Below are 15,082 nucleotides of genomic sequence, written 5' to 3'. Positions count from 1 at the left end.
GATGAAGGAAACCTTTGCTTGTTACAAATGTTTTATTACTTACATGTGTTGCTCTCTTCCTACAGGCGTACCGAGGCAGCGTTAGACCTTACGTCAACTTTAATGCCAAACATGATGCTGAAATCCTCCATAAGGCCATGAAAGGGATGGGTCAGTATCCTGCTTAAATGTATTGCTGCTCACTTTCATTTCACATTGACTCTAGACATTAACTGACTATTGTATGCAACATTTCACAGCGATGACCATAAATACAAAAAATGAATTCTTTGCACAGTTGAAAGCTTTTTTTTTATTTTTTTTATAGCTGCTTAGGTGTGTTTATTTATTTACTTGGCAGGTCCCTGTGTAAGTCATTCAATGAAAAAGCTGTACCTCTGAAAATGGGGAACTAAGTATAAAACTACTGTAATTTCTAAATAGTCATGCACAATTTTTGTAACATTCCTTGGTTTAAAGCTGAAATTCTGCACATAATTACATATTGACTGCTTGATTTAAAGTCCACTGTGGTGATGTAAGGAGGCAAAGCTACAAAAAGCATGACCAGTCATTTCATCCTATATTAATTTAATAAAAAACTGTTGTCTTCTTATTTGTCAGTAGTGGTTGTAAATACAGGAAAGGATGTGAAAACAGATAATGAACAAAGATAAAAACACATTACTGACACAGCTGTCAGAGCATCTGAACTGCTCCCTTTTGTAAGCATCATCTGAAAGATGGGAAAGCAATTCATTTTTCTAGTGTGTTTTACCAATTAGTGTATCACCAACATTAAAACTGACGCATGTTTCAGAGAGAGAAAGCGATAACACTGTAAATTATTTTTCCTAACACTTTATGACCAGTACAAGCAGAACCATTAGATCTAATTAATGGTTTCCCTGTCTGCAAACTACTGTGGACTCAAACTTGAAACAGCAGACTTGCACTACTTAAGTACAGTTCTTTAGTCAGTGCTGTCACTGCAGATCAGCTGGGCTTTGTGCCATAATTACCTTTCACTAATTTAACATTTGATCCCTGGATTGAAAATGATACATGCTGCTTCAGCCTGTTTGCGTCTCTGAGCCTTTTTTTTTTTTTTTTTAAACTAAGGTGCTGTTGACTTTAGAAAGCTATTGGTTGTTAGATCATCTGCCATGCCAATCCTTTTGAATCCTGATCTCATGCTCTAACAGGCTGACTCATTTAGGTTAGGATATACTGGAAGCTATCATAATAAGGATTTGTGTTGTGTTTGATAAGAAAGACTTGAAATGAAAAGCTTCTTTTTGTCTCGACCCACATTGCAGATGATTTCAGAGTCATTTTCCACACATTATTTAAGGTTTATATGATTTCTGGTGCAGGTACAGATGAAGATGCCATCCTCATGCTTCTTACAGCCCGCAGCAATGATCAGCGCCAGCAAATTAAGGCAGCATATAAAAAGGCCTACGGAAAGGTGAGAAGAGCCACTAGGAATTAAACAGAGAACTGATATACAATTACAGGTCAAATTGGGCCTTGATGCAACCTCTCACTACTTTCTCTGTCTCAAAAAAGACAGTTTAGCTCCTCTTCCTTTAAGGTAACTGTCTTCTGATTGGCTGCCCCTCACAAACTAAAACTCTGAACAGCGGGTACTTGGGGCTTCTGTGTTATTTGACATCAAAACAAAGGGGACTACAACGTGTCATAGCTTCCAGCTATCGTTTACACCTGAAGGCAATTTACAGTCATTTTATTTTACTAATTTTTTTTTTTTTTTACTAAAAATAATAATAAAAAAACAAAGAGGCCCTAGCCTGAATTTAAGGACCTTTTTGCTGTGAGGTGACGGTGCAAAGCACTGCACTAGCATTTCAGAGTCACATTTTAAAGCTATTAAAGAATGAATTAGCTATGTTCAAAATACAAACAAATGTGCTTAAGTAAAGACCTCAATATTGCACTTGATTAGTTTTGAGCTTTTCCTTGGATGAGTTCTCCAATACCTATTTAATCAATTAGGGAGCAGGTACAACTGATAGAGGAATAAATCCTTCTGACTTATAAGATTTCCATTGCTTTTTGTGCACCTAACTGGGTGAAATTTTGCATACAGGACCTTTGCTTGTAATTTTTTCACATTGTTAGATTACTTAAGTATAGACTCTTGCTGGTTTTTCACCATTGGCTGTCTTCTGTTCAACAATTTTTAACAGCAAAAAGGCAGCCAAAAACATTAAGTCTGTGATTTAAAGGGCAAGATTTTGGATCAAGACTGAACAGTCCTCAAATAAGTGGCAGGAAGGGCAGTTCTCCCCAATCTCTATGGCGCAGAATTCAGTGCAGCTAGTTAGACAGAATTTTAAGCATCCATAGTCTCACTGTTCTGTCACACAGTGAAGATTTTTTTTATGCCCACCTGTGGATTGAAAGCTGAAAGCTAATTTGCTTTGTCTCAAGTATAAGTAGATGGAGGAGTTTGAGAGAGCATAGATGTATCACAAAACAGCTCCAGGGATAGCTCTGTATATTACAGTGTTTTATCAAAATGACCCAGAACGTGAGACTTTTTGCTTTGCTCAGTATTGCAGAGAATCTTTATGAGATGTATTAAAATGTCATGACGCCATTACACAATTGTGCTCAACTGCAAAAATATCTGAAGCCTGAGTCTACTTTTTTCTATATAACCGAACAAAATATTACATCCTCTGTCATTTTCTTTTTTCCACATTCTTTGTAGGGATTTGATTAGTCTGACTTGAGAAATTTAACTCGTTCTACACACAAAAAATAACAAATAGATGGATTGTGTTATCCAGAAATATGGGGAATTTCTGCTTAATATCTAATGTATTCAGCTAGAATCGTGATTTCTGGACTTCTCCAAAGAGCACTTGGATGAGCACAGTGCTGTGGGTGTTTTTGTGTACACAAATAGAGCCACATACTCAAATAACAATGGTATATGCTGTTGTTCATTTGGTTCCTGCAATGCACAAATCATTGGAGGCAGAAAACAATTTAGAGAAAGCCAGCTGTGAGTAATTTGCAAAGTAAATATATTTTCCTCTTCTGCAGGTCACATTGAATACTCTAAGTATAAGCGAAGCAGTGAGATGTAATTTTTTTTTCCCTCATCTTCTTCACATCAAGGTCCTGAATGGTCATTTTGTGTTTTTTAACTTATTTTTCTGGTTTTAATGTTGGGATCTGGTGTGGTTTATATAAATGTCCCTGTTACCAATATAGTTATTACTGTTTTAGCTCCTCTCATTATTATTAATTATTTGACCACAGGACTTGGTCAGTGCACTGAAATCTGAGCTCGGTGGACTGTTTGAGAGTCTTATTGTGGCTCTGATGACCCCATCTGTCTTATATGATGCTACTCTCCTGCACAACGCTCTCAAGGTAACAACTTAAACCATGTTACAGGTCTCATGTAAATGTGAATGTAGCCTACGTTTTTATTGTGATGTTTTTTGAATAATGTTTGATTAGGAAACACTTCATAGTTGACAACAGACATTTCAACTTCTCAAAGCCAGACAAACAAATGAGTAAATTAGGGACCACTGAAATTTCAATTTTTGGTGTATGTGTGTGTTTTGCTGTTATTCATTATTCACTTTGTACATAGAAACAAAATAATACTGTTCAGCAATGCAGTGGCTTCTCAAACCAATAGGTGATGTCATTATGATTATGTCCATCTTTTATTCAGTCAATGCACTATATTCATATTGAAGCCACTTTACAGATTTCAACTACAAGAGATGAAAAGGTAAAAATTTTTTAATCTACATTACACAGAGTTTCAACATTAGCAATAAAGCATCTAATACATGAAAAAAGAGTTGCAAACATAATTGCTAGTAAGATATCATGCACACTACCAGCTCCCTCCCTCTCTTTAGCCCACATAAATGGAACTCAAACATTACTGAAAAAGTGTTCTGAAAAGTTTGGTTGAAAAGGTAAAATGTTTGCCACCAGAAGGACCTTTTTCCAGTTTGCCTTTTTAACTAAAAGCAACAGTGGCAGGAACTCTTTCTACATAATAAAAAAATAGTTCCTGCCACTGTTGCTACTAGTCTCTTAACTCAACTCAGCTTCGTTATAAATCTTTGGGCCAACAGGTAGGCCACCTAACATGTATTATTATCTGTTTTCCCACATGACGTTCAAAACCTTTTATTTTATGTTAACAGTATGCGATAGAAGCTGCTTGACAACTCCACAAAGACCATTTAGACCAATCTCTGATGCCCATTCTTTTTTAGATCAACATTTTGGCATTACATCACATTTACTGATATGTTACAATGCTATCATCAAGCTCGACTCCAACAGCAGGAAGCAGCTGTTTTCAACCAATAGCCAGGGCTCGTTTCCAGAACACAATGGTTTAGGGTGCTTCTAAAATTAGTGGGAGTGCACTGACAGCCAAAGTGATCATCAGCCATTAAAAACTCATTACTCATACTTCTTATTATCTGACTATTCAGTTTTTGTAGGTCTGCTAATTCATATATCTGAATCAAACAGAAATATAATGAAAATGCAGTCTTTGTAAGTCTTTAATATTTTGAACAAGCAAATTTTCAAAAGAATACCATAATAATGCATGCAACCACTAAAGTATTATTTATTTCTCATTAATTCATACATATTTGTTGTTTCTAATGCCCCTTTTAGACTTCCTAGATTAAGAAACTACGATTATGTATTAATGTAATAATAGCTGAGGTAGAAAAATGTTATACTCTAGGCTGTCCAGCAACAAATGGCTAGTGGAGACATTATATTTATCTAAGAGTTAAAATTAATAAATTGAATTAAATTTGTTAAAATTATAACATTTATCCAGAGTTTGTGGATGACAAGAATAATATTGGACCTGTTTGTCAAAAGTTTGCTGGAAGTTCACCACAGTTTGATAGCAGTAGCAGCTGTGATGACTGCATAAGGTGATCATACTGCTGGCTTTGAGTTTGTCAGCTTGTTGCAGAGCTCTTTTCTTTCAGATTACTTTGTTTGTATTCAGCAGCTTGCTTTAGACTTCAGACAATGTAGCCATGACTAAGACATGTTTAAAACTGAGAACAAAGGCAAGGACAAAACAATTAAATTCAGGCACAAAAGACTTATTGTGTTTTGTCACAGGTACTACATGGTGGTTTTAGCCTTTTTGTTTTCATTGTTACGGTAAAATTGAAACTGTCATCTGATGACTTAGCTGCAGGGGGTAATGCCAAATGATTCGGGGGGTTTTGGTGACATCCAGACAATGAATGACTGATAATCAATAATAGCCAAGACTTTCGGTTCCATGCACTTGATGAATGCACATAATTGTATTTAAAGTTAATTCATAGTTAACTCGTTGGCAGACCGTAGCTCAATATTTTGAGATTGCAGATTTGACAGTTTGTTAAATTGTCAATACAATTTTAAATTCAAACAGACTAAAACTAGAATCTAGAACGTCTCAAATACCATAACTCCTTTTTCTTTTGCCAATATATTCCAAAAATTCATATACAGATATCTTTAAATTGGTTAAGCTTTCTCTCTATATCTCCTGCAAACATTTTGTTTTTGCAGCATTGGAGCATTGTAGTCCATTAGATCTATCTTTTGTACCTTCAGTGAAACTCAAATGAAAAAAGATGTCAGATCAAACTGGACATATTATATTATAGACATTTCAGACATTTTATGAGTGCTCTTTTTCAGGTCACAGGAGGCTCATAAAGTTAGAAGGGAATTGCATGAGGGAAAAACATTTAGCAAACTCTCAGATTCTCATATGATTTACAAATGAAATTTTTTTTCTGTCTCATTATTCTTCAGACACATTTACATTTGCATTACCCATGTGCAAATGAAGTGTTTAGTCAAAGTGAGAGCAAAGCATTTAGGACTTGGCCTCAACATTCCTATCACACCCACTCCTCCATTAGTTAGGTTTGCCAGACAGTCTTGCTGTAAGGTTAATTGCAGCATAGAGAAGTGAACGTCAAAGATAATTCTCTTTAGTATTGAACCTATTCGTTCTCTAATTGCAAACCTTTTAACTCTGCTATGCTCTCAAGTTGTACATCTTTTTTTATTTCTATATTTTTCTTTATCGACTTTTAGGCTTTCTTTTTTTTCATATTACTAATCAATGATATAGCCTAATGTATAATAAACATGTACTAAAATTTAATATTGAACAGATATGGATATTGTTTCACACTGACTCCATTTATCTCATGCGTCGGGTTCCCAGGGTGCCGGGACTGAAGATGAAGTGCTAATTGAGATCCTGGCCTCAAGGACTGGCGAGCAGATTAAAGAAATCACCAAAGTGTACAAGAAAGGTAAAACACTCCACTGATGAAGAGGCAGAGAAAAACAGACAAACATGGTTACTGTGACTACTACAAATAATGACGCATCTAGAAGAATACATTAAGATGTTTTGTTTTACTGGCACTGCATTGGCAGAAGATATCTGCGCCTTTAAAAGCTTTATAGCTTTTTACTTTTTAAAAGTAAACTGCCATTAATGTTTTGATAGTTTTTGGCACAAAGGGGATTTGATTAATGTCAAGATCATGTTTTGATTAAAGCTTAATTGGTTATAATTGTCACAGTTAAAAATAACAACGAGGAAATGAGTCATAATTAAAAGAATCCAGTTTGGATTATTAGTGGAAAATGAGAACTTACCAAACGTAATTTAGTTACATCTCCATGCCCACAAGTTTTTTGGGCGCGCTGAAAAAACACACCAGTTTATAAAAGAACTAAGATGACTATGCCACTTCCAAGTCATCATTTTTCAATGTGTAGGGTTACTGTTGTTACAAAAGGGCACGTACGTGTGTGTGTGTGTGTGTGTGTGTGTGTGTGTGTGTGTGTGTGTCTGTGTGTGTGTGTGTGTGTGTGTGTGTGTCTGTGTGTGTGTCTGTGTGTGCCTACGAGGCCTTCAAATATTCAAAATCAAGATACCCAGTCTGTGTCTGGAGTGATTTTTATAGGAAATTAATTGTCTTAAAACTATAGAGATTAAATTCGATCCATCCATTTTCTTAATTGCTTATTCCATTCAGGGTCACTTAGTAGCAAGAACAGTGTGTAACAGTGTGAGAGGCGGGGTACACTAGATAGGCTGTGAGTCTATCACACGTTTAAGGATTACACTGACTTGCTAATTAGCTAATAGGCTGAGTTAGCTGAAAATTATCTGGCCTTTCCTTGTGCTTACAATTCCAAGTTGTCCAACTTCTCACTCAGTTTAATTTGTTCCAAATCTTCGTTAAATTTATATGATGTTTGTGTAGGAAACTTGGGGATCTACATTAGAGTACACAGGACAAGTTTGAATCTCTTTATCCTTATGACTCTGTAAGCAAACATAGATTTTATAAGACAACTGTGAATAAGAAATTCACATTTCGAAGCCAAAACATTCATTTTGGACACCACAAAAGCCAGAAGTGACCATATTTAGACAAGATGGTTGAGTGCTAAGTTATTAGCTGAGGGTAGCAAGCAAGGGTATACAGCTTGGATATCCAAGCTGCATAGGAGCAATGCACAGGCACTCATGCCTGCTAGTAAAATAAAGGTCTGGGCTCATTCCCAAGGGCTCACCACAGCAGATGGATCTGTATACTTGAGTTGTAACAGATTTTACATTAAATGCCCATCCTAATGCAAACCCCTCCCTCAAGTATTTTAGTCCCAAACCTATGATGGCGTGCCTATTGTCAATTTACTGCATAGTACAGAAATAACAGTATATCGTATATAGTTTCTTTATTCATATAGATTTATAATATCTGCTCTTTTCTCTAGAGTACCATGCTTATTTAAAGCCCATAGCGTGGTGCTGATCCTTTTTATTTTCAGTGTAATATGTTCTGTCATCCGAGTAATAAACACACTGCACCTCTGTATCACCTGTCACACTTTAATGAAAGGTCTCTAACATAGCAGCTGTGACTTACAACAAACCGTGATGGAAAATATGTGATAACAAAGGCTCAAATGGCCCAAGGCAGAGAATGCAGTTTATCTGATCTGGACGAAAGCATAGACCCTTAGTCAACTAATCAAATCTCTCCTCTCATGGCTCATCCTGCAAAACAGAGGACAGCCTACTAAGGTCGACTGAAATCATTAGCAACTGTCGTGAACAGGAACTGTAAGCAATCGTCTGCCCCCCTTCTCTTCTTTCCTCCAGAGTTTGGCGGAAAGCTGGAGAAGGATATCTGTGGTGACACCTCAGGGCACTATCAGAAACTGCTGGTGATCCTGCTGCAGGTAAAGAAGGGCACTGCTGGAGAGACTTATGTTTCTTTTCCTGATAATGAGATCCTACAGTGATGCCATTAGAAAGTCATGAGACGTGTAGGCTGGAAAGGGGGAGGGGGATGACAGCACATTTAGTTTCTTTAATGTGATGTTTATACAGAAGGAAAAGTAATTTTCATGGTTCTTGTAGATTTGAGGGATCATTTAATTAGGTGTTCAGATGTTACCTGGGTTGAGAGGTCTGAGCGCACCATGTTTCCATCCACACTGACCTACTTTACTCTATGTTTGTCCACCTGTCTTTGTACCTGTCTGGTTTCCTACCTCTCTTTTTTTCGTCTGGCTGCAAAGGGGAGTAGGGAGGAGGGAGTAGACGAGGAAAAGATCGAGAAAGACGCTAAGGTAAGAAGGAAGAACATGAGATAAAAATACACATGGCAAGAGCTGGCTTTCCACTTTAGCTTTGTGAGTTTGTCCAGGGAATTCAAGCAACTTCAACACTACATTAACAAGAAATCACTGTTTTTATTATTACCCAATTACACTGGTGTTAATCGAGCCGTTTTTTTTTTATTTTTTATGTCTAATTCCATTGTTTTTACAGGACTACTATGTTTTCCTTATTTTTTTGTATACAGTACTTTGAAAAAGTCTTGAGTTACACTTCATTTCTTAATATTTTACTTGAAAATGGGAAATAAGTGCAGCAATTTATTGAAATGTGGAACATATATGACAAAAACAGAGCTTATGCTATTCTAAAAAGGATGAAAGTCAATATTTGACCATGTTTTAACACAGCCTGAGCTTTCTTGTAATTTCTTTACGTAGCCTTCAGGAATAGTTGCCCAGGTTTCTTGAAAGATATTCAAAGCTTTTCTTTGGAGGTCGGCTGCCTTTTTGTTCTGTTCTCTATCAAGATGATCCCACACTGCTTCAATAATGTTTCTGTCCAGGCTCTCCTGCGAGCGGTCAATGCCCATAATAGTGTTCCATTGTGTGTTTTTCTATCTATGCATGCTTTTACTGCCCTGGCAGTGTGGGATCATTGTCATGTTTAAAAATTAAGTTGTTGTTATCAGCTGGTATTGCATGCTGGATCAGAATCTAATGGTTCTTCTCTGCATTAATAATTCATCATTCCATTAATTTCAATAATCTCCAACACCTGTGGCTGAAATAAAGCCCCAAACCATGACAGAGCCTCCACCGTGTTCTACGACTGCAGGACACTCACTGTTTGCCTATCAGAACAAGGTTAATTTAAATAGGAGGAGATAAAATGGGTTGTTTCAGAGAAAGAATAAATGGAGGCATCTCACCAAAGCCCATTAAAGGGTCAACAGGGATTACTTTAAACATTTCGTCACTCATCCCAGTCACTTGGATAAGTGACGAAACGTTTCTCCGACTGAAATCAATACGTCCAGATCAACAGAATTAACTTTTTGGGTAAGGTATAGGGAGGCTTAGAAGATCATTTTTAACATGGCAAAAAAAATGTAATAAATAAAAAATAAGGATTATTTCTCAACTAGTATTGATTTCCAGCCACCCAGTGAAGATTCCAAGAAGTTATAGCTCTCTACCAAAAAAGTCCTGCACATATCCCCTGCAGTAAATTATTGAACTGTCACGTACACACTTCGATCTTTGTACTGGATAAATAATGTGTAAGGTGTTGAGGTGTAGGGAGGCGGATTTTGTTACCTTTGGAGAGACACAGTCTAACTCTTTCCACATGTCCAGTTTGTGTGCTAAGCTCACTGCATGATGTTTAATAGATAGACATTGGGGTATCACTATAAATATACAGTTTTCCAGATATTCAATAAGTCTGTTTAAGTTTAAGGAAATGGAAAGTCTGTGCCTCAAGGGGAACTTTACACACTGATATAATTTGTATTACTTCCTATACTTGCACCAAAAGTTGGCATTAGACATACAGAGTTGTGTGTAGTTATGGCATCTTGTTTTAAAACCATTACATGTAGCAGACATTAACATTCAATAACATGTATCTAAACACACACCAAATTATCATGACTAGCAGTCCATCTTGACTCATAACACCAGAGCGTTGTTAAGCCACTCTGTGATCAAATTAGGAGAAATAAGCAATGCTAATTCATTAAAAAGCAATAATAAATGACTCGTATGAATATGTTATTATTTTGGTATTTGATCATATGATAAAATATTTCTGAGCAAGAATAGAAAAAAAAAGCAAAAACCTTTGTTTGGTGAAGGACATAAAATCAGGAAATCTAGATTTTCTTTATAATAACAAATAGGGGGAATAGACATTGTTGATTTGGCACAGTACAAAGCTGTGATTTCTTAACATGTGTTTCAATAAATCAAGTCAGCACGAGGTGTGTGTGTGTGTGTGTGTTTGTGTGTGTTTCTCTTCCATTACAGGACTTGTATGCTGCTGGTGAGGGAAAGTTTGGCACAGATGAGGAAAAATTTATCACAATTCTGGGCAACAGGAGCGCTGAACATCTCAGAAAAGGTGAGTTTGCCAGTTTGCCTGTGCCAGCCCATTTGGATGTCGTGATATGCTCAGGGTGTCCGTTAGCTGTGTAAGACGAACACTGAGAAAAAAAAAAGGAAAACAAAAAAGTCAAAGTGTAAGAAAATGTGCAGGAAATATCAGTGAAACATGCTTAAACAGCACAGATTGTGGAGAGTAAGTTGAGAGCGTAGAAAGTGCAATGGTTTAGTCAGATGTGAACAAACAACAAACAGATCGATGTGCTTTAGCAAGTCTTTTAAAAGTCAGTTGTTGGCAAGTTTCTATCAAATTACTTTGACTGCTCGTTTCACAGTTTTTCTGATCTACTAACTTTAACTTTTTTTTATTAAAATAAAAAATGTAGACAAGTTTGGTTTAGTAAAATGACGCAGCAATACTAAGATAAAATACAAATTAACATATTAATTTCACAATTAAACCAATATAACATAACATATGAGTGGATATAAACCTGCTCAAACACGTATGCTGACCTATTCTCTGAACTCTAAAAATTGTGGTCCTCATTAAGAGGTGAAAAGCTACTAACTTGCTCCACAACTGCAATATGTTGTTTATCAGGAAAGAGTTAAGTAAACAACAGACAATGTGTGTCTTTTTTGTGGTTGGGACAGTCTCTTTTGCATTTGCGTCAACATTCAACTTTTTAACTGATGAGGCAGTGAGGTACACCAGGAATATGTCAGTTATTTCAGTTGACACTGATGCCTCTGTATCTGTGCCAATTAGTTTTGATTGTTCAAAATCAACCACTGGAAAAATGATTCCAGTGGTTGATTTTTATGTGGCTTTTAATGTGGGATACTACTTTCCCTCTTCCTGATTACCTAGTTGTTGCACCCTCACCCACACATGTCTCAGATCATCAAACAGATTTTAATATTACACAAAGATAACACCAATAAATACCAAATGCAGTTATAGAGGCTGTTTTCATTAAATAAGATTTAAAAAACCTATTCATTACCTACATAATTGTAATTGACCCCTAAACTTAATTAGATTTAGATTAGATTAGCCTTTATTGTCTTCCTTGACAGAAATTTACTTTGGAGAATCGAGAGGAACACGTCATGTACAATAACACACACATATAAACACTTATTTACAATTTCACCTATTACCATTCAGTAATGGCACTAGAGACAGTTTTAACCTTAAAGTTGTCACTTGTTCAACCTTCTCTCCACTAATGAAAACCAGACCGTGATCTCCAATAGATCTTGGATTTATTGGAGATAATAACTACTTGTACCATCCTTGAGAACAACAACAACAGTCAAGCATTTGCAATAATTGGCAATGAGCCTTTCACATCACTATGGACACATTTTGTGAATTTTGACCCACTCTTCTTTGTAGAATTGCAAAATTCATGGTTCCATTGATGGAGTTTGTGTAAGTTGTCCAGGCCCTGAAGCAGCATAGCAGCCCCAGGCCATCCCACTACCACCACCACATTTGACTGTTAGTATGGTGTTATTTTTATACAATGCTGTTAGTTTTGCACCAGATGTAATGGGACTCAAAACTCCCATAAGGCTCAACCTTTGTCTTGTTAGTCTATAAATTTTTTTCCTAAAAGTCTTGGGGATCATAAATGGCAGACATGAGACGAGCCTTTGTGTACTCTCTGATTAACAATAGTTTTCATCTTAGAACTCTCCCATAGGCATGATGGCATGATTACCCAGTCTCCTCCTTGTTGTTGAATCATGAACTCTGACCTTAACTAAAACAAGTGAGGTTTTCAGTTCTTTGGGTGTTGTTTGGGTTTTTGTGACCTCCTGGATGAGCTGTCAGTGCGCTCTTAGAGTAACTTGGTAGATAGTGCAAAAAAGTCTACCGATTCACTAACAGAAGTCAATGACTTTGTTTCAGAAACAGAATCAGAGAATGAGAGAAACTTTATTAATCCCAAAGGGAAATTGAGTTGTCATAGCAGCAAATATACAACAAACAACAAGCACTCATAAAATGTGAGTGTAGAAACAGTTATGATAGATAAATATTAAGATGAATAGATAAATATAGAGATATAGCATATATATAAACATGAATATACATATATATAAAAGTATGTGTGCAAAAATGTCATGGTGTACAAAAGAGACAGGGTTCATTGAGGTGCAATTAATACTGTATGGATGAATTAGAGAGTCTGATAGCAGCAGGAAGGAACGACCTCCTATAACGTTCCCTCAGACAGCAAGGTTGAAGGAACCTGTTGCTGCTCTTCAGATTTCCAGTGTGTTATGGAGGGGTGGGAGTCATTGTCCATGATTGCCAGCATTCTGTCACTGTTTCTTATCTCTTCTCGAGTTTCTTTAAATTGTGGGATGATGTGAGATCTTCTAACCTACTTCATTTTCTCAGACAGGTTATATTTAAGTGATTTCTTGATTCAACAGGACTGACAGTAATCAGGCTGGGTGTGGCTAGTGAAACTGAACTTGACTTTCCAAAAAAATTTGGTTAATCACAATTAATTCATGATTTAACAAGGGATGGTCAATTACTGTTACACACTGTGCCAGGTTGATTTATATAAATGCAATAAAATAAATGTAATCCAGTGAACTCACCAAAACACACTCATATTGTGCACAAAGAGATCATCTAAGGGCTGAAACTGACATATTTTTTGCCCTGAAGTAAAAACAGGTTCATGTTGAAAATTGCTTGATGTGTTTCTCTCTAATGAGGATGTATGAGTGTCTGTCACTGTGGCTGTTTTGGTTATTTTGCAGTATTTGCTGCCTACAAGAAGCTTTCTGGCTCTGACATAGAGGACAGCATTAGAGGCGAGACCACTGGGAATTTGGAGAACTTGCTGCTGGCTGTTGGTAAGAGCCGCAATTTATCTGGGTGATAATTTAGGCGTCACATACGGGGACAAGTAATCAGAATATCCCTGGATGGGGTTTTCTTTCAAGAAATTTTGAATAAAATATGACAGAAGATAACACTTGATAGCAAAAAGTGAGCATCAGACAGTGTCAGCTTAACTTTACAAAAAATGTAGTCTTGCACATAGCCTCATCAGTTTTTGTCTTTTTCCTCCACAGTGAAATGTGCCGGGAGCATCCCAAACTTCTTTGCTGAGAGACTATATAAATCTATGAGGGTATGTCTCATTATCACATCGCTCTAGTCTAATTAATGAAAATACTCACCGATCACTCACCTGTAAAATATATGATATGATATGTATATAATAAATAACAATCTTAACAAAGTTAAATCTGTCAAAAAAGATAACTTGACTACATTAGATTTTGAGGTTAGTGTTGGTGTCATTTTTAACCCTCCATGATGCTTCAGCAAATTATTTTCATGTTAGTCTTGCTCAAATATGAGAATATCAATACATTAAGAAGACTTTAAATTCAAATCAGAAGAGTAGCTACAATACAAGCTGTTGCATTAGAATGAATAGGGCAACAAAAGTGAAGTCAAATCAAGAAGCAGTGACTGTGTAGTCATTTTCCAGTAAACTAAAAGGCTGTTTTCTACATCTAAACAGCAAAAAAAAACAACAACCCCAAAACAAAATGGTGTTTACAGTGACATAGTTTAAAAGCTTAACTAACCTGGAAGAGGCCTGAATCTGCCTTTCAACTCTGAGCAAGAAAATGTACAAGCATTTTTTCCAAAAGTTGAATTAATATTTGAAGTGCAAACTAAAGGTTCACTGTGTAATAACTGTAGATTTTGGGAAATACAGTACACCTTCCATTCTGAAGTTAGAGTCACCAGAACCTCTGAGGATCACCACATGACATCATTCAGCGTGTGGAAATTTAACACAAAAAAGCCAAAATGCTAAAGCCGTGTAGGCGGAAGTAAGTACACCCTTATTGTAGCAGCCAGCTACTGCTAATCAAAATCACTTGATCAGCTGATCATCAGCATGTTTAAAATTCTGTTTAGAAATGTAATGTTAACAAAATGTTAAGAATGAACAACATCAGCAATAACTCTAGAGAAGTCATTGTTGCTGCCCATCAATCAGTAAAAGGTTAAAAAGCTGTTTACAAAGAAATTGAAGTCTATAATCTAGAATGATAAAGACTGTTAATATAAAGAAAACATGTGAGGCAGTTGCCAATCTTTCCAGGAGTATTATTATAGGGCCTTTACCTTACAATATAAAGTGCATTGAGGCAACTGTTGCTGTGATTTGGTGCTCCAACCCAGTGTTAGACCACGCAATGCCACAGAAATTGCAAAGACCCCAGAACTATATCTCAG

The 15,082-nt window shown here is 36.4% G+C and overlaps 1 protein-coding gene across 1 annotated transcript in view; it reads left to right on the top strand.

Moving 5' to 3' along the window:
• Positions 1-15,082, top strand: part of anxa5a (annexin A5a) — a 26,976-nt gene that overhangs the window by 11,292 nt on the left and 602 nt on the right. The window contains exons 2-10 of the mRNA XM_005726596.1: positions 66-150; positions 1,356-1,450; positions 3,277-3,390; positions 6,257-6,347; positions 8,219-8,298; positions 8,641-8,691; positions 10,711-10,804; positions 13,579-13,674; positions 13,897-13,955. Coding sequence (XP_005726653.1) covers positions 66-150; positions 1,356-1,450; positions 3,277-3,390; positions 6,257-6,347; positions 8,219-8,298; positions 8,641-8,691; positions 10,711-10,804; positions 13,579-13,674; positions 13,897-13,955 — 765 coding nt within the window. The remainder of the gene's footprint in view (positions 1-65; positions 151-1,355; positions 1,451-3,276; positions 3,391-6,256; positions 6,348-8,218; positions 8,299-8,640; positions 8,692-10,710; positions 10,805-13,578; positions 13,675-13,896; positions 13,956-15,082) is intronic.

This window comes from Pundamilia nyererei, unplaced genomic scaffold (genome assembly GCF_000239375.1).
Source record: "Pundamilia nyererei isolate P.nyererei 1_Seehausen unplaced genomic scaffold, PunNye1.0 scaffold00020, whole genome shotgun sequence".
Taxonomy (NCBI): Eukaryota; Metazoa; Chordata; class Actinopteri; order Cichliformes; family Cichlidae; genus Pundamilia; species Pundamilia nyererei.
The sequence above is the reverse complement of the archived record's forward strand: the minus strand, read 5'-3'. Positions and strand labels throughout refer to the sequence as shown.